Source organism: Lolium perenne, chromosome 1 (assembly GCF_019359855.2).
Source record: "Lolium perenne isolate Kyuss_39 chromosome 1, Kyuss_2.0, whole genome shotgun sequence".
Lineage (NCBI taxonomy): Eukaryota > Viridiplantae > Streptophyta > Magnoliopsida > Poales > Poaceae > Lolium > Lolium perenne.
Genome location: NC_067244.2, coordinates 144,748,651 through 144,769,133, shown reverse-complemented (window position 1 = coordinate 144,769,133; position 20,483 = coordinate 144,748,651). Strand labels below are relative to the sequence as shown.

The 20,483-nt window shown below is 45.1% G+C and overlaps 1 protein-coding gene across 1 annotated transcript; it reads right to left on the bottom strand.

The window, feature by feature from the left end:
• Nucleotides 1–11,705: 11,705 nt before the first annotated feature.
• On the bottom strand, nt 11,706–20,196 carry LOC127306806 (probable glutathione S-transferase GSTU6). The gene is made up of 3 exons (XM_051337522.2): nt 19,763–20,196; nt 19,260–19,664; nt 11,706–11,759 (listed from the first exon to the last, which is right to left on the bottom strand). The coding sequence occupies exons 1-2, from the start codon at nt 20,084–20,086 to the stop codon at nt 19,278–19,280; spliced, it is 711 nt and encodes a 236-aa protein (XP_051193482.1). The 5' UTR covers nt 20,087–20,196; the 3' UTR covers nt 11,706–11,759; nt 19,260–19,277.
• Between the last annotated feature and the right edge of the window lie 287 nt (nt 20,197–20,483).

Below are 20,483 nucleotides of genomic sequence, written 5' to 3'. Positions count from 1 at the left end.
TTCTTCATGTATCTCGCGTAGCAGAGCCTTTCCGTCGTCGATAGCGATGCATCTTTGAAAGATGCTAGAGATACTACGTTTGTAGAGTTCTCCGTTTACCACGGTGAAGGCCTTCGACCGTATCACAATTCTCCTGGCTTCCACCGGATCCTCTGGTAGTTGCTGCTCTATTAAGTATGCTAAAAATGGTTTGGCCCACAGGGGTTCGAGGAGGAGGAGGACCTGCTCTGCAGATCGAGGTGGAGATTCTTCTATAGTTTGCTTCAAGCTTGCTTCTGAATCGCCAGCCGATGATTTTGGAAGTGCCGATGCTTTCTCCTTTATCGATCGTTGAGTGATAACTTCGTAAAATACTCCGTCCGGAATGGGGGAACACATGGATCCAATGTTTGCCAGAGCGTCGGCTTCCTCGTTACTGGCTCTGCCGATATGCTTAAGTTCGCACCCTTCAAATTTGGCTTCCATATTCTAGTATAATTGTCGGCAGACAATCATGTTATCACTGACCGCATCGCATAAATTCATCGACTGCTGTACCACCAGGTTCGAGTCTCCATAGATTTCCAGGCGAGTTGCTCCACATGCCTTTGCTATATTCATTCCGTGCAACAGCGCTTCGTATTCTGCTTCATTATTTGTCAGCAGGGCGAAATTCATACGTAGGATATACTTCATCTTGTCTCCTTGTGGCGATATCAGTATCACCCCTGCCCCTGCGCCTGTACTCCGCTTTGACCCGTCAAAGTACATTGTCCATGAACCAGACATGTCGGGTGCTGCCGGTGTTTGTGACTGGATCCAGTCTGCCACAAAATGTGGGAGGACTTGAGATTTGATCGCCGTTCGGTTGACGTAGGTTATGTCGTGCGGCGCTATCTCGATGGCCCATTGGGACACTCGACCCGTAGCTTCTGGGTTAGTAAGTATATTCTTCAACGGTGCCTCGCTTACGACAATGATCGGGTGCTTCATGAAATAATGGCGTAGCTTGCGAGCCGTTCTCCATACCGCATATGCCAACTTCTGGTGATGAGGATACCGTTGTTTCGCTGGCGTGAGTACTTCGCTGAGGTAGTAAACGGGCCTTTGCACACCGTGAACTCTTCCTGCCTCCTCTCGTTCAACAACTAGGACGCTGCTGAAGACTTGCACCGTTGCTACTATGTACATGAGCAATGTTTATTTTTGCGTGGGGTTACGAGTACTGGAGACGTCGATAAGATCTTCTTCAGATTATCAAAAGATTCCTGCGCCTCATCTGTCCACTCGAAGTTTTCTGACTTCTTCATTAGGCTATATAAGTGCAAAGCTTTCTCTCCCAGCTTGGCGATGAATCTGCTGAGTGCGGCCAGCCATCCTGCCAATTGCTGCACTTGGTGCAAATTCTTTGGCGGCTCCATGTCGAGAATAGCTTTGATCTTTAAGGGGTTGGCCTCTATCCCTCTGGCTGAGATGAAGTACCCGAGTACTTGTCCTCCTGGCACCCCGAAGAAACATTTCTTCGGGTTCAGCTTGATTTTATACCTGTCGAGGTTGTCAAAGGTTTCCCGCAAATCGTCGATGAGAGTGCCAACGTGCTTTGTCTTCACCACGATATCATCAATATAGACTTCGATATTCCTTCCAATCTGCTCTCCAAGACAGGCTTGCATACACCGCTGATAGGTTGTCCCTGCGTTTTTCAACCCGAAAGTCATGATGCTGTAGCAAAAAACGCCATGCGCGGTGATGAATGCGGTCAGCTCGTGGTCCTCCTTCTTGAGCTTGATCTGGTTGTACCCGGAGTATGCATCGAGAAAAGAGAGACGATCACATCCTGCTGTGGAATCGACTATCTGATCGATACGAGGCAGTGGGAAGTGATCCTTAGGACAATGCTTGTTGAGACTTGTGTAATCGATACACATGCGAAGAGCGGTTGTGTCTTTCTTCGGCACCATGACTGGATTGGCCACCCACTCGGCTTCCTTGAGCTCCCGAATGAATCCAGCCTTGTGGAGCCGACTAACCTCTTCGCCGATTGCTTTTCTCTTCGGCTCAGAAAACCGGCGCATCGACTGCTGCACTGGTTTGGCTTTTGGGTCAACATTGGGGGCGTGCTCAGCGAATTCCCTGGGAATACCTGGCATGTCGGATGGTTCCCATGCAAATATTTCCCAGTGCTCACGGAGGAACTCGATGAGCGCGCTTTCCTATGCGACAGTAAGATCTGCCGAAGTATTGACTGTCTTCTTCGGGTCAGAGGGGTGCACCTGCTACTTCTTTGCTTCCTTCGCGACGTCAAATTCATCGGATCTTACGTTTTGATTATCGGCTGGTGGCTTCGTGTGGTCTGTGATGGCATCGACTGCGTTAAGTTCTTCCCTAGCCCCAAACTTCGAGGCGATCTTTTGAAAATCCATGTCGCAGTTGTCTGAACGGGAGAAGCTTCCATGGATGGTTATCGCTGTCTCATTGTTGCCCGGCATCTTCAACTTCAGATACGCGTAATGGGGTACCGCCATGAATTTGGCAAACACAGGTCTGCCGAGGATGGCATGGTACTGAGATTCCCAATCAACCACTTCAAACTCGATTTTCTCCTTTCTGAAGTTGCTAGGTGTGCCAAAAACTACGTCCAGTGATATTTTACCAAGGGAATAAGCAGGTCGAGTCGGTATGATGCCGTGGAATCCTGTGTCGGACTCTTTTAGCATGTCGACTGTTAGGCCCATTGCTTTCATTGTGCTGGCGAATAACAGATTCAGGCCGCTTCCTCCATCCATGAATACCTTGCTCATATTGTATCCTCCGATCTGTGCTTCAAGAACTAGGGTTGCGTGACCAGGTCTTGGAACGGCCTTCGGGTAATCTGCCTTGCTAAAAGATATGCTTTGGTCTGACCAGTCGATGTATTCGGGTGTATTGACCATGGCAACTTCCGCGTACTTTACTTCCTGTGAAAACTTCTTGACATCTCTCTTCGAAAAACTGGTTTTATGGATCATGCTGACCTGTCCGCGAGATTCTGGAAACACCTCGGTTGGTACGTACTTGTCTCCTCCTGCTGGTATGTATGGCTCTGGTATGTATGGTTCTGGCGGATAACTGTAGGATGTCGCTCTTCTCTCCATCGTATGAACTCTTGTCGTGGCTTCAGCCCTGAGATCGTCGCAGAACTACCGAATTTCGAGGAACTACCGACAATTTCTGAGCAAATGACTGGATTTTTCATGGCCATCCTTTGGATCGATATAAGAGTGCAGATAACACGGTGCTTCAAGTTGCTCTGTGGCTGATAGGTAAGGTGTGCGAAGGCGATCCTTGTTCGATTGTGTGTTGTGGCATCCTCGTTCGTATTGTCGGGGACGAGTCGCGATTTACTGTTCTTCTTCACGACGTGAGTCCCTTCGTCTTTTCCTTTGCTCCTCTATGGCGCCGAAGCTGCCTCGGCTGCCCTCTCCCGCTCTTCTGGATAGGACCGCCAGGGCCGCTGTTAGCGTGATATCTTCTGGAATCAAAGTTCTTGGGCTTGATGCGTTTGAACTAGGGAGGCGAAGAAACCCTCTGGAATCGATGATGAAGTGAACACCACCGAAAGTAGTATCCATGTTGCCGCGTGATTCTGCGGAGATCAGATGCGACGCCTCGGTGTGCGGTACGAACTCGAAGGATCCGCAGCGAACTGAATTTTTCGGATCTATCGGCGTTGGTGACTCCAGCACGAACGTCGCAGACGTAACTGGTACTGCCGATGACCTGCCTTGTGCCGACAGGTTTCCCACAGACGGCACCAATTGTCGAGGGTACTCCTCGGCAATGTCCTCCGATTGGGGCTTAGGGTTGATGGAATCCTGTAGGCTGACACGAGACATCGGTTAACAGACAAGCGGGGAGAGCGATTTACCCAGGTTCGGGGCCCTCGATGGGGTAAAACCCTTACGTCCTGCCTGTCTGGTCTTGATTATGAAAATATCGGGTTACAATGGGGTGCCGAAGGTTTCGGCTGTGATCTCGTCGAGAGGCTAAGTGCTACGGCGACCTAGCTCTGAACTTATGGTGGCTAAAGTTGCTAAGATTGATTGTGTCCCTCGGCAGCCCCTCTCCTGGCCCTTATATAAGAGGCCAGGTCTCAAGAGATCTGTCCGGGTACGACTAGGTTTACAAAAGACCTAGCTCTAAACTTTCCTTGTTCGGTTCCTCTCCATCTTGTTCTTCGAGGAATCTTCTCCAGCACCGTCCTAGTGGCCCACCTTGCCATCGGGTGTCTTCATGGGCCTCCGGTTGGGCCGTACAAGATAGGACAATGACAGTTACCCGAAGGGTAATGCCCACGTCAGGGTCTTTGTTTGAAAACGAAATGAGAAAGGTGAAATTACAAGGCACAAGGCCCGAGTAGTTGCCCAAGGATTATCTCAAAGAACTGGTATAGATTATGAAGAAACATACTTCCCTGTTATGGATGCAACAACTTTTCGATATTTAATTAGTCTGGCAATAAAAGAGAATCTGGACTTGCGTTTTATGGATGTCATTACAACATACTTATATGTATCACTTGATAGTGACATATATATGAAACTCCCTGAGGGATTTAAACTACCAGAAGCAGGTTCTCGAGAACAATATTCTATTAAGTTGAACAAGTCATTGTATGGATTGAAAAAATCTAGATGAATGTGGTACAATCGTCTCAGTGAATATTTGGTGAAAGAAGGGTACACAAATAATTCTATTTGTCCATGTATATTCATAAAAAGATCTAGATCAGATTTGTAATAATAGCTGTATATGTTAATGATCTAAATCTCATTGGTACTTCTCAAGGACTCTCCAGGGCAATGAATTGCTTGAAAAAATAATTTGAAATGAAAGATCTGGGGAGGACTAATTTTTTCCTTGGATTGCAAATAGATCATCACAAAGATGGGATTCTTTTGCATCAATCAACCTACACGGAGAAAATTTTAAAACAATTTTACATGGATAAAGCACATCGATTGAGTACTCCTATGGTTGTTAGGTCGCTTGATGTAACCAAGGATCCTTTTAGGCCCCCAGAGAATCAAAACGAGATTCTTGGCCCTGAGGTGCCATATTTAAGTGTAATTGGAGCACTATTGTATCTTTCCACTCATACACGGCCTGATATTGCATTCACAGTTAATTTATTAGCGAGATATAGCTCTTGTCCAACCAGACGACATTGGAACGGTGTGAAGCATATACTACGGTTACCTTCAAGGTACAAAAGACATGGGTTTATATTTTTCAAAAAAATGCAAAGGAGGAATATTGGGTTTTGCAGATGTAGGATATCTATCTGATCCACACAATGGTCGATCACAAACCGGATATGTTTTTATGTGCGGAAGTGCATGTATCTCATGGCGTTCAATGAAGCAATCTATAGCGGCAACTTCATCTAACCATGCGGAAATCTGAGCAATCCATGAAGCTAGCAGGGAATGTGTGTGGTTAAGGAATATGTCACACTATATTTGCAATGACCTGTAAATTAATCTTTGAAAATGAGGCACCACCAGTAATATACGAGGATAATATGGCTTGTATAGCCCAGCTAAAAGATGGATATATAAAAGGAGATAGAGTCAAACATATCTCGCCAAAGTTTTTCTTCACTCATGATCTTCAGAAGGACGGAGTTATAGCAGTTCACAAAATTCCTTCCAGTGAGAACTTAGCAGACTTATTCACAAAGGCGCTACCTACTTCTATGTTCAAGAAATTAATTCACGATGTTGGACTACCACGACTCAGAGATATTCAGTGATATTGTCATCAGGGGGAGTGAATATGTATTGTACTCTTTTTCCCTTAACCATGGTTTTTCCCACTGGGTTTTTCCTTGGTAAGGTTTTTAACGAGGCATACATATTCACAGTCAATGGACATCCAAGGGGGATTGTTATGAAATTCCTATTTATGTGGATGTCCATAACCTCTATGTCATCAAAGCTATAACCCCTATGACATTAGTAGTGTTAACTCTCTTTCATAAATCCTTGTAACTCTTAATCCTCATGTGACTATATGTGGAGAACATTGTACCTGTTGTGTAGAGATGAATAAAGATCAAGTTTTTTCCTTTCTCACTACCCAGCTCTATGCATGTTCTAACATTTATATTGTAGTTACTTCATAACAACATATTGCTTTTCAAAAGCCACTTTCTTCAAACTTGAACACTTCTGCCCTTAAGATGCAAACATATAGTGCTAGAAATTTCATTTATTTACCTGTGCAAGTGCCTTGATGCCTAATGCAATTATAACATGTACAGTTATTACAGAATATACTTCCTAATGCAATTTTTATATGAGACTTGATGCAATTTTCTGTCAGCGTCGCTTTCGCCTCCCTTATATTCAAATCCTCGCTTCGTCCCTGTGCATGCCTTTATGTTCTTTATATTCCACGATCTATGTGCATCTCTGATCTACAAACCCTAAATCGTAAAGCTATGCAATAAATTGGTTGTTGATGCCGCGGCCAGGTTATATTTCTATAAAAGAACACCCATATATAGTAATGCGACCTTATCTTAAACACCATGTATTTTGAAATAAGTGAGGTTAATGTACATAATATAAAAATAAATAGTCAACACTTCACTCATACTGAAAATTGTGGCCTTGCAAGTGTCGTTCTAATTAAGCAGAAAAGGAAATTTTCGATTCAGATTTCGACGCCACGGTGAGCCACCGGTCACGAGCTCACCGGCGTCACCGCCCAACCCGTATGGTCTAATACTCTGATTAGGCTTGTGCCTGATGCACTGATCACGCGCCGCTCCCTAGTCGACCAGACATGGCGGACACCATCAACATGGCCATATCCATTTCAAAGAAAACGTCGAGTCGCAACATCAAAATATCATGAAATGTAACGTACCCTGAGGAGACAATATATATCATGAAATGTAATGTACCCTGAGGAGACGAACCTAGCATGATTGGTCCTTGCATACCGTTGTCCATTCGGAGCACAACTACGCAAGAGTGGGAATTGAACCGTCCCCTGTTAAATTCCTGCATTCGCAGCAGGCCAATAATATATTGGATATTGGATCCCACACCTCCGTCGTGTTACGGATCAGATAGAATGGAGCGGTGACAAATCGGCTGCCAATGTCACGCGATCTTGCCGGATTCCATCTGTAACCGCAGGCCACATGCCCGCTGCATCCGGATCGACATGAAGTGTTCGAGTCCAGCAGCACAAGGCACCAAAAAGGGCTTACGGTATCTCACCTCTTCTGTAGGAGAGCCCGTACCGTTGATGATTTTTCGATTCCTCTCGCTATGATGTGTAACCAAAACCGTAGGCCGCTTCAGTTGCACTGTTGCACGATCGTATATGTGTATTATTATGTATTTCTGTATTTGCAAGCTGTGTATCATTGAGCCTGACACAAATCCAAGAATGGAGAACAGTGACGGAATCGTCGGGTGGTGCGGTTCCAGATTTGGCTTTTGGGTAAAGGGCATCTAGAAAGGGAGACCTACCGCATCGCACTTAGCACTTAATTAAACAATTTGGTGTTCCTGTGTTCCTGCTAGCAACTTGGTTACATGCTTGATTGTTCTGCTCTCTGGAGCTATCCTCTTGTTTCTGTTGGAAGGTCACGGTGATAAGTGGTAACAACACTCAGGATAGAATTAGGTGGCCAAAGGGTATTGCTGTAGGAGGTAAAAAGACTCAATCTATTGTTTCTTCCTGGAAATGGTCCCGTGTCCACTGATTGGTACAGATGATTGGATCTATCTGCAACTTATCAGTGCCTTTCTGATCTGATTTTCTTCTCTTTTAAGTAAAAGCACACCAAATCTTCTTGCTCGCGTCCCTCTCTAAGTGTTTCTATAAAATGGGGGAAAAATGAAGGTTGTCAATAAAGCACAGAGGAGACTGCACCAAATTACTTGCTACTTTTGGGGTTTGCTTCTTTACACAAGCATCCTCCTATACCAACAAACCTTCCAAGCGGTAGACACCGAAGGCACTGGTTCAAGAGGTTGCTTATCCCAGACTACCCAAAGCAGTGAAAAGACAGGGCAGTTTATGACCCTAAATGCGCTAGTTAATTTCAGATCACTCATCAATCACCATCAAGTGGAGTGGAGAGGGAAACCCCACAGGCTTAGCCTTACCTCATAGAGCGAGTACAAAGCACATGTTACAGTAGATGGTGCAAACATCATATCAAGAAATCAAGGCCGCTCGGATGGCGTGCCCTCCACTGCAACCTAGCTCCACCATATATAAAGAACAGGGAGAGCTTTAGCCACCGGCGGGTGAAGAGCAAAGCACACTCCACTAGCTCCAGACATTCTTTTTTTGCAGAGGCCGGCGAAGAACTACAACGACTATGCTGGTGGTGGAGCTGGGCATCTGGGTCATCCCGCTGACCCTCGTCTTGGTCCCGTGCCGGCGCATCGTCCTCCTCCTCACCAGGCTCCAGGAGCTGTACCGGAGCATGACCGCGCCGAGGCTGGTGATCACCTCCCGGGAAGAGGACATGTGGAGCCGCCTCTCCAGGCTTAACTCCATGGCCTTCATGATGTGATGCCCGCTCTGCTTCTTGATTTGCCTCCTCCCTTCCTCGTCTGGTGTTCGATGCTATTTAAGTTGCTTTGCTGCTATTTTTGTTAGCTTTGTATCTCTGCATAAGCTCATCGTAGTTGAGGTGTAAGATGTATATATACGTTGGCGTAATTTAGAAGCTCGTGGTAGAGGTATGTGTGGGTGTGGTAGAGGCTGCTAAAATCAAATTAACATCATGTTGGTGGTGTGGCTGGTGACATGTTCGTCTGTTACAGCTTAATTTGAGTGTCCTGGCCTGTGTAGAGAACCAAGTATGACAGCAACGCAACTTAACTGAAGGTGTCTCACGGTTTAACCATGGGTCTTGCAAGGTCCAGAGATCAAGAGATCACACGGTCGCAGTACAGGCTCAATTGCTGTATAGAACAGATCATTGTAGTGATATAATCTCAGTTCGTATTTCTCTTGTTGAAGCCGACAAGACTTTATTATCACTTAATTTGGAGGAATGTATGTCATTGTGTCCCTAAGAAAACATATATAATGGCGCCACCATTTAGGCCCAACTAGACCACATGTACAGAAACCAGTGCTTAGAGTAAATTACTCATTCACCACGGCACACTAGGCTAAGCCAGAAACGGGCTAGAGCACATAACCCCTCCCCTCACGTGGCGCTCCCCAGGACGCAGCCGGGGGGCCGATCAACCTCCTTCCGCCGTCCCTCCCTCCATTTCTCTCCCTCGGCCGCTGCCGTCGGCGCTGGCCACAGTGGCGGCAGGCCCCGGCGCCAAAGTGCCCGGGGGGTTGTTGGAGGCGGCGACCGGTGGAGGCGGCTGGGGCGGCAACCTTCGGCTTCGGGGTGCTCCGCGTCTAGTGCGGCGTCCCTGGATGTGCGGCGCCGAATCCTCCTCCATGGCCTCCGGCGATGGATGGTGGTGGCGGCGGTTGTTAGATCTTGGGCCCGTCGAGATCCATCGCCGGCTTCTGCTGGCTGCGCGAGGAAGGGGGCGGCGATGTGCGGGGTGAGGATGGTGTGGTTGCGGCTTCCGCCGTTCACCGAATTCTCCTTGGTCATCGTTGGTCAGCGGATGGCGGCGTGGGGGCCTGTTCATCTGCTTCGGGTTTGAAGGTGGTGGTCCTAGGGTTCTTCTTTTGCGAACATGAAGACCTACCAGATGTTGATCCTTTTCATCTAGCCGGAGTGTTGAGTTTCGGAAGGCTCCGCCTACGAATGGTACATCGCATCTTTTGCTTGTAGTTTGCTGGATCGGGTGGTATTCGGTCGCGCGCACCCATGCTTTTATTCGTGACCGTTTGGTTTTGGAGGGAGCGGCACGAAGCACTTTTTCTGTGTTGACATCAAGTGACTATGGATCCATGATGAAAGTCAGAAGAAGAGAATATCATGATGGAGGACTAGCTAAGGGAGGTTCAAGTCTCCGCGCTGTTGAGAGACTTGCTTGATGTTCCGGGCTTCACATCAGCGGTATGAAAGTGGGGGCGACAGCACATGTGAAGTTCAGAGTCCTACCTTTCAGGGTGAAAACCCAAGGTCTGGCCTTAACTGGTTGTGTCTGGCAAATGACCTTGTTAGAGGCATTGTTTTGAGAGCGGGAACTATCTTCAGGGTGAAAACCTAAGATCTTTGATCGAACGATAACGGTGTTAGAGCACTGTTCCCTTCTTGGAGGCGTTGCTTTTGAAGAGTCTGTATTTCAGGTGTTGTCTTGGTGGTTGATGTATTGCTGTTGTTAGGTCCGAGATGTTGTAGTGGCTTTTGTTTCTTAGTTTTCTTTTCTATTTTTTGCCTGTGTGCATCCGTAGTGCCATTAGGGTGGTGCGTTGGTGCAGAGGTTAGGTGTAATTAGGTGTAATTGATATCTTTTGATATTATATATTCTCTTTATCTAAAAAAAAGAAACGGGTTAGAAATTATATGAGTCACCTAATCGAATTGGGTTTTAACTGCAAGAAATCTCTTGAAAGTATCATCTTGCTATTGTCCACATCCTCTAGTTCCTCTCTAGTAAGAGGCAACAAATTTTGAAGAAGATACTTTAATCCTCGTTTTTAAGATCTCCTGTTCAGGATTGGTCTGCAGTCGTTTTTTTTTCCTTTGCTAAAGACTATTAACTCTGGCATTTTATTGCTCTCTAATTAAATCTAAGTTTGTCTCAATCATATCAAAAGAAGGTCCAATATTTTCCCCAACTAAATTTGCAAGGTCCATCAAAGTAGAATTACACCAATTAAGCACAGTGGGCATGTTTTCAGAAGTACCTTTCCCCTTTTTCCGGATTATTTTCTCTTGTGAGATTCATGGAACTTTTATTGATTCTCTTTGCGTCCTGTTCATCTCCAAGTTAATTTTCCTCTTCCAAAACAGTTTGTTATAACACCCTGTGAGACATTGGGACTGAATTCCCCAGTTTTGTGCCAAAACTCATTGACTGAGAATTAGACGGTTCGTCATGAACATATCATCATCAAGTAAACTGACTATATCTTCAGAGTCATGCATTGCTTCCTTATCGTTGTTAATGTCATTGTCTCCAGTCCCTTCTGTTGTATTGAGACCCCCATTCCCTGCAACATTCTTCAATTGTTAGTGGTTCTTGCCAACAACCTCCGACTCCTGATACTGAATCACTCGAGTCCTGGCTGTTAACCTATAACCACCCAACGAATGCATCCGAAGCCCAATCAGAAGAACTAGACATCACTCCTTCAACTCACTTGGTGGAACATCTGGAAGGAGCGCAACAAAATGGATCATGTTGTTGTGGTACATGGTACACAAAACAAAATGTTTTAATTACCATGCACAATTAAACCAAGATCACTCTTAAGGTGTAGGTAACGAGGTTGTACCCATGACGAGTAGACCTGCACATATCTGAACTGCGGTCCTGTCTCCTGGCTCCCTCCAATCTCCTTGTGATCTCGGCTAGTTTGGCTTTCTGAATTCTGATAATGTTTTTATTCCGTGCGTCTTCGCCATCGCTGTCACTGTGAGTCTGTGATCGCTTAGAGCCCAAAATGTCCCGCAAGTGCCATCATTGCTGGATGCTGGTTACGCCTAAGTATCACCGCTATGAAATTGAGTTGCAGTTCAGGCAATGGTCTGAAATGTGATGGAAGCAAAAACTATTGCCATGTCTTCAGGACTGGAGTTCAGTGTCATATATCTTCACCGACGGGGGTTCAGTGTCCTACATCTTCAGCAAATTAATAGCTGGTGCTCCCAAATGAACAAATACATGAATTTAACTAGCTTAGACAGGATTGTTTTTTAGATGAAATACAGAATGGTTGCAATCTTGCTTTTTTTTTCGAAAAGGGGCAGCGCCCAGCCTCTGCATCAATATGATGCACACGGCTTTTCTTTCTTTATTTCAAAGTTCAGCATAAGAGTAGCAAAGTATAAGTTTTACATCACGGATCAGAGAGGGTTGAGACATGTATCAACCATCGAAAAATGGAGAAAAACTTCAAGCTAATCATTCTTCAATCGACTAGTGTGCCGCCACCCAGTAGCCTGGAAATAGAAGTCCTGAGTAACCGTTAGCAGACGGTTGCATCCAGTATCCAAACTCTCCCGCTGATCCTCCGGGAGCAGAAAGGCCCATTGATGAATCCAATATGTGGCTCGTCGAATAACCTGCAAAAAATTAGTTCCCTTTTGTTTGTTAAAAATAATGTCATTCCGGCTGGTCCAAATTGACCAACACATAGCTGAAATTCCAATTCTTATTTTTGCTTTATCATCTTTGTCTACCCCATTAAGCCACTTACCAAACATATTGGTGATATTAGTTGGAGGGGGAAGATTATATGTTAAGTAGATCATACGCCAGATAATCTTCGCAAAGGGACAAGTTAAAAATAAATGTTGTACAGTTTCAGATTCATTACAGTAACAACATTTTTGACACCCTTTCCAATTTCGCTTAAGTAAATTATCCTTGGTGAGTAAGACTTTGTTATTGAGAAACCACATAAAGATTTTGATTTTGAGAGGGATTTTTAGCTTCCATAAGTATTTGCGTAGAAAAACAGTATGTCCCTGCATTAAATCTAGATACATTGACTTGACCGTAAAAACACCTGATTCATTAAGTTTCCACACAAACTTATCCGAATCATTGGATAATTCAACTCCCATAAGACGTTGACATAAATTTAGCCATTGATTCCATTTGTAATCATTTAAAGATCTCCGGAAAGTAATATTCAAAGGGGTTTGTGCTAACACAGTAGCCACCGTAATATTTTTTCGTTGCACTATATTATATAATGACGGGTATTGTTGTGCTAAAGGAGTGTTACCTAACCAAATATCTTCCCAAAAGCGAACTGAATCCCCCGTTCCCACTTTGAAAAACCCCCTACGGAAAAAGTCATTCTTCACTCGCATAAGGCCTTTCCAAAAGGGAGAGTCAGTGGGTTTAGCCTCCACTTGTGCCAACGTTTGATGTTTCAAATATTTATTAGTTAAAATTTGTTGCCACATTCCTTCCTCAGTAAGAATTTTGAACAACCATTTACTCAGTAAACATTTATTCTTTAGTTCTAGGACCTCAATACCAAGCCCTCCTTGATCTTTGGGTCGACAAACTATATTCCATTTTGTCAACCTATATTTTTTCTTTGTATCATCCGTTTGCCAAAAAAAACTCGAACGATAAAAATCCAACCGTTTTCTCACTCCAATAGGTATCTCGAGAAAGGAAAGCATGAACATAGGGAGACTTGTCAAAACTGAGTTGATTAACACTAATCGATCTCCATAAGAAAGTAATTTGCTACGCCAACAACCTAGCTTAGCCCCAAAACGACTTTCTATTGGATTCCACTCAGAATTTCTAAGTTTCCTATGGTGAACTGGTATACCAAGATATCTGATTGGTAAGGCACCAACCTCACAACCAAAGATCTGCCTATATTCACCCTCTTTATCTTTCGCATTGCCAAAACAAAAAATCTCACTTTTATGGAAGTTTATCTTTAAACCTGATAGTTGCTCAAACAAGGAGAGTATTAGTTTCATGTTGATAGCTTTTTCGGTATCGTGCTCTAGGAAGAGAATCGTATCATCAGCATATTGGAGAATAGATACACCCCCATCTACCAAATGAGGAATGAGACTTCCAACTTGACCCTCTTCTTTTGCACGGGATATAAGGATAGCCAACACGTCGGCCACTATATTAAAAAGAATGGGTGAGAAAGGATCACCTTGTCTCAAACCCTTCTTCGTTTGAAAATTATGACCAATATCATCATTGACCCTGATTCCAACAGTACCCCCTTGAACAAAGTGTTTGATAAAATGACACCATTTAGGATCAAAACCTTTCATTCTCAACACCTGTTGAAGGAAAGGCCATTTGACTTTATCATATGCCTTTTCGAAATCAATCTTGAAAAGGACGCCATCCAATTTTTTTCGATTAATTTCGTGAATTGCTTCGTGCAATACGACAACTCCCTCAAGGATATGTCGACCAGGCATAAAGGCTGTTTGTGTAGGTTTGATAACTTTATGAATTAAACCAGAGGTACGCACCGTTGCTACTTTAGTAAAGATTTTGAAACTCACATTGAGAAGGCAAATCGGACGATACTGTTGGATTTGGACCGCGTTCTCCTTTTTTGGCAAGAGCGTAATGACTCCGAAATTAAGTTTATAGAGGGGTAACTCTCCACTATGAAATTGTATAAATAAAGCCATCAGATCTGCCTTGATTATATTCCAAAAATGTTGATAAAACTCTCTGTGGAAAGCCATCCGGTCCGGGGGACTTATTACGTTCCATCTGAGAAATAGCCTCAAAGACCTCCTCCTCGGTGAAAGGTGCTGTGAGCAAAGTGTTTTCGTCTTGTGACAATTGTGAGATACCCGCCACACGCTCCTCCATCAAAGAGAATGAGTTATGCTCAGGTGCCCCAAAAAGTTGTTTGTAGAATTCAGTTATGTATGTTTTTAAATTCTCATCACCAACTATAGTTCCTTCGTCTTGCTCCAATTGGAAAATTCTTATCTTCCTATGCTTGCCATTTGCAATTAGGTGAAAGTATTTTGTATTGTTACCTCCTTCCTGGATGTTCTTAACTTTCGCACGCTGCGCCCATTTTTGCTCCTCATCACGTCTCAATTTATTAAGACATTCATGTGCCCGTTTTAATTCTTCTCTTTCTAATGTTGACAGCGGATTGGATTCAGCCTGTATATCCAAAGTATCAATGATATTTAGAAGACGCTCTTTCTCCTTTTTATATTTTCCACTTAAGTTCTTTGCCCACCCTCTGAGATAACGTCTTAAGTGTCTAATTTTATTTTGCCATGTTTGGATAGGTGAGGTTCCCTGGGCCACAGCTGCCCATTCAGTAGAAACCATTTCATAAAAACCATCATGTTGCAACCAAGCGATTTCAAAAGAAAATTTAGGTTTGTTGCCCCGATGTGCATGTTGTCCAGAGTCAATTAACAGAGGTGTATGATCCGAACCAGCTCGTGTGAGTGCCCGCACAGTGACTAAGGGAAATTTTTGTTCCCACTCAACACTCGCCAAAACTCTATCCAATTTCTCATATGTTGGATTTTCTCTCCTATTTGCCCATGTATATTGTCTACCAGAGCGTTATCTCTCTTAGATTTAAATTTTCAATGATTGCATTAAACACAAAAGGCCAATGAGCATTAAAATTATTATTACTTTTATCCTCTGGTCTTCGCAAAATATTGAAATCTCCCGCTAAAAGTATTGGTAAAGTCTCGACCTCACATAACCGGACTAACTCAGATAAAAACTCCGCTTTATGGTTGTCTTGTGCTGCACCATACACAGGGACTAAAATCCACTCAAAACCGTCAAATTTAGATTTAATATGGAGCTTTACACAGAAATCACCATTATCCACCTTTTTAATCGAAAGTGTTTGAGTATTAATTCCTACAAGGATGCCCCCAGATCTACCATGCGGTGGCAAACAGAACCAAACAAAGTTCTGACCCGCAGCCAAGTTAGACAAGAAAGGAATAGTAAAATTCGAACGACCAGTTTCCAGAAGCGCAATAAAATCCAACCGGTGATCACGAATCGCCTCTTTAACAAAAAAATGCTTCCGGATCACGAAACCCCTCACTATTCCACGTCAAACCCCTTAAACCCTCCATCAAAAATAATTTTTCTTTTTAAGCCTTAGTCTGTCACTTCTCCTAACTTTAGTCTTGTCATAAGACCTTTTTTTACGTTGACATTTATTTTCCTTGCGAGGAATCAAAATTTGTGAATGATCTTCACCAAAATATTGATCTTCCTCATCTAAGTCCTCACAAAGATTTGAAGCACGGCTCACTGCTAGACAAGTAGGTACAATTATCAAGACCCTCCTTTGCAGAGCTATTACTAGTATCTAGAAAAGTTATCATTCTTTGTTTTTCAATATCTTTAATTAATCTAGCCGCATGTAATCTATCATCCAAGTTAACTCCCATTGACACCCCAATAGCAGTAGCTTTATCAATTATTTGCTCATCAGTAAAAGCAGAAAAGGTAGGGATCGTTGATTTTTGTGTACCTTGAGCACGAACGTCATCACGCTTAGAGGCAAGCATCATCGCTCTTTCCATCCGAGACACATCCGCATTTGGTTGAGCACTCAACCTAGCACTTGACCGAATTCCCTTCATCGAATTTGGAGTAATCCCTCCAAAGCTGATAACCTCTGTCATAGAAGGTTTGCAAATTGGAGTTGCACCAAAAGCCTTGGACGAAAAACATATATTAGGAGAAGAAAAAGCATTGTTTGTATGATCATTATCATTAAAAATTCCAAAACATGGTACCTTATTTACTCCAACAGAGTCATACACCGAGAAGGGCTAGATGCCTTTCCATCATCAATAGAAATTTTGCCCATCGTATCCAAAACTGCAGCCCGAGATGCATTGGCGGACAATGCCGTAGCACACCGAGTAGGCGTGATCGACGTTGCTTCTCCGATCGACGTACTCTCATGCATAACGGGCTGGACTGGCTTCAGCAGAATTTGCCCGATAAGTGTCTCGGACTGAAAACCAGATGGTACCAAATCTTCGATTAAAAGCACGGGTGATGCACATATCATATTTGCTTCATCTGGTGAATCCTCTTGCACATCACAAACAGACACCACTTGCTGCCTCGACCCTAGAGTCTCTTTTATATGCTCATAAACCGATTCACTGAAAGTAACCATGGGAGACTCCACCATAAATTCCAACGGCTGTAGTAGCCCAAACTTTATTGGGGATACCTCAAGCCTATTTGCACCACCAGGTATATTGACATCAGTACCACCTGTAGTTGTATTCTTTTCCTCATCATTACGTGAACCAAGCCTGCTAGCCTCATCCTCCCGATTCTCCCTATGTCCATCGTGTTCCATGTCCCCATCCCCATTAGGTGCATCATCCATATGCACATCGTAAGCTATATTGGGTTGAAGTCCTTCTACCTCAAATCTAAGTCTATAGAATTGTTCATGTACTCGACATCCATCCTAGTAGGTATCGAGACTTGAATTGAGGCAAGTGATACAAATACGCAAAATGTCATTAGCACGAGTAAAAGCCATATCTATATCTTTTGTCTTTCCAAAAAGAGACCCAAGTGCCCGAGAGAGCCGTAAAATCATCAGAAGTACAGGAGTTGGCAGATCATGCACCCTAACCCAAACATCTTCTCGCTGTCCATGCAGGTTCCATCGACCTTGTCCAAAAATCAAAGGTCATAAACATCTCTGAATTTGGTATATTAAATCTGCCAAAGTGTTGCACCCTAACCAGATCAATCTTGCTAGGAAAATTAACACGGTAAATATTTGGCTCCACCATAACCACATCCCACTGATAATTCTCTTCAGGTACAATCCACTGGAGTTGAGTAATTATTTCAGGGATTGTGAGCTGCCCACCAGAGACAGTAACTCGACCCATCCGAGTGTTCTCCAATCTTGGCCTAACCATACCTGAAAAGGGGAACTCCCAGAACATCAAATCCTCATGAGCCAGACCATACATAACCATAGTTCGTGTAGGAGCAGAAATCAGCGGAGAATTTCTCGACACGGGATCTGGGCTTTGACAACAATCACAGATGTGTTGAGTACGATCATTCAGACAATGCCCTGGTTTGCCACATCGAAAACAGCCAGATCCTTTCTTTTTTTCGCCATATGTGCATCCCCTGCAGCCTCCGGAAGGACAGGCGTTGTACCTTGTTGTTGTTGTGGCGCTGAGATACCAAGCAATCGACAAGCAGAACTGCCTCAGCGCGTTGTTCGGTTTCCACCCTGTCGCCGAGGAGCATCCCCAGGCACAGCCAGTGAACCAGTTGCCGTCGGTACACCAGAAGAAGGTGTCACCATGGTCGCAGTCGCCTGAGCACCCTGCGGCTGACTCGCTGTGAGCTGTTTTGCCAATGCCGCTGCTGTCTCTTTCACCAACAACATCTGAGCTGCTGATAGCCCATCTGGCAACATCTCAGTATCATTTGCTCTAGCAGAAAACCCAGCAGTATTGTTTCTATAGCCTGAATCTCTAGCAGAAAAGCTATTATTGAACCTTCTGTTATTGTAGTTACCTTGCCCATTGAAGGCACGGCGATCATTGCCGCGATGAAAGTTTGGAGCATTGTTGAACCTATCTTGACCTGTCCCATTATTGCGGTAACCACTCCCTGCCCGGAAGACTCCATCAAAATCACCTCCTTGCAGATCTCCACCATTGCGTGATCCAAGATCATCTCCCGCATGATACCACTAGAACTGCCTTCAAAGAAATTGTTTCCCCGACCAGGGCCGAACCCCCTGCCCCCATTCCAGCGTCCACCACCATCAGAACCCCGACCAGCACCTCCCGAGTACCCTCTACCTCGGTTTGGATTCATGCCACCACCACGATTCGCCATCGCTTCGGCCGCAATACCCCCAGAAGGAAGAGCGGATATCACGATTGCCGGCGGCACAGAGGGTTTATGAAACCCTATCTGACGTTTGATTCGTCCTGGTAATCTCGCACAGGAGATATCAACTTCGACGTTCCGAGATCGGTAAGTAGAGCCCATCTGGCCACTTGAGAGAAAATTGGAACGATTATAGCCCATTTGGCCCAATCGCCCAATGTTTGGAAAAGGAACGCGATCAACTCGCGTATGATCTGCCAGCGAACACGCCGGCGATGATTTGGAACTCCGCCCACATAGACGGTATGGTGGTAGACGTACCTTTCTTCGTCGTCTCTGAACTTGGATCCACTCCTTCGCGTTGAAAGTCTCAAGGAAGAAGGTCGTCGGAGATAACACCGGCAATCTCTTCTCCACCGGCGATGCTCCTGTAGAAAGATTCTGGGTGAAAGAATTAGATGGCGATGAATCCATACCTCGCATAAGTACTGCTGTTTCCCTTTGCATCCTCCGTTTCCTCTCCTTCCTCTTCAAAGAACTAGACGAAGTAGTCTGTAAGTCGCACTGGATCGGCGTCGGTGACCCGCAGAGATAATCCGTCGTTGAGGCAGAGAGAAGAGATGGCGGTGAACCGCCGGCGTCCTCATCCTCATCCTCGGAGTCCCCGGCGATCGCCCAGAATCGCCCAAGTTTCTCCTGTAACGGCTCTCCGTGAATTACGGACGGCATCAAGGCTTTTTACTGTTAGCCCTGGTTACGCACTTTGGCATAGAACTTTTGTCACGACAACAACTGGGCAACTGTAGAACCTGGTCGGTGAGACTGAAGCTTCTTCAGGTACTGCACCGCTGTGTCAACGTCTGGCACCACCTCCTTCTCTGTATCAGTTTGTCCAAACCGCTTCACCCACGCGGCCAAGAGCGGAGCCTTGCCCTCTTCAATGACCACCACGCCGAACATCTTCTGCAGCGCCTCGAACCAGAGCAACTGTGAACCGAGCACGAGGTCGAGGTACCCGACCGAGTCACCGCCGAAAAACGCCTTCCCGTTCGAGCACTTGCCGAACGCCTCCTCCAAGTGGCCGATCGCGGTGAGCGTGTCGCCGACCTTCTCCGCCCTCTCCTCCGCCGTCGCCGCCCACATGATGCCTACCCAAGCAGGCAAGAGCTGCAGATAGAACACCACGAGTTTGGCACCGGGTTAGACTGAATTACCAGTCTACCATAGAAGAAAAGAAGTTGGGGGGCAAAACACATGAAAAACACCTTGCTGTCGGCGTAGGCGGCCCAGAAACGAGCATCAGCGCGCTCGTAGGGGTCGGCTGGGAGGATCGAGGGGCCCGTGGCTGCCCAGACCTCGTCGACGTAGTGCACGATGGCCAGCGACTCGCAGACGGGCTTGCCGTCATGGATGAGCACCGGGACCTTCTTGTGCACTGGGTTGGACACGAGTAGGAGTTCGCCCTTGGTGAACAGGTCCTGCTCGATGTACTCGTAGCCGATGCCTTTCAGCTGCAGCGCCATGCGTACACGGAGCACGAACGGACTCACCGTCAAGCCGAGCAGCTTCAGACCTCCTTCGCGTGCCATTCTTTCGTTCTCGATATGTTTCTTCCTACCTCTTATCTATTGTGCAAAGAGATAGACTCATCGGCGTCTCGTTCTTGATGTTTACGTACCTGAGTGCGTCACCAGTGACGCACTCTGGAATCGAGGTGTACACGAGTTAGTCCACCTTTATTCCACGAGGCGACATAGACACTCTCCCTCTATGCCAAAATACAGTGCCTATAAATTTTTTGGGAAGTCAAACCGTGTGAACTTTGATTAATTTTGTACCAAAAAAACATTAACATCTAGAGTATCAAATCAATGCCATTTGATTCATCATAAGTATGTTTTAAACTTTTAATATAGTATACATTTGATATTGGAGATAGTAGTACCTATAATTTCTCAGTAAACTTTGTCAAAATTAGTGGAGTTT

Coding starts and splice junctions, on each gene's coding strand:
- LOC127306806 (XM_051337522.2), bottom strand. CDS start 20,086: ATGGCACGCGAAGGAGGTCTGAAGCTGCTCGGCTTGACGGTGAGTCCG. Junction 19,665..19,762: donor CCGCCTACGCCGACAGCAAG/GTGTTTTTCATG, acceptor TTCTATCTGCAG/CTCTTGCCTGCTTGGGTAGG.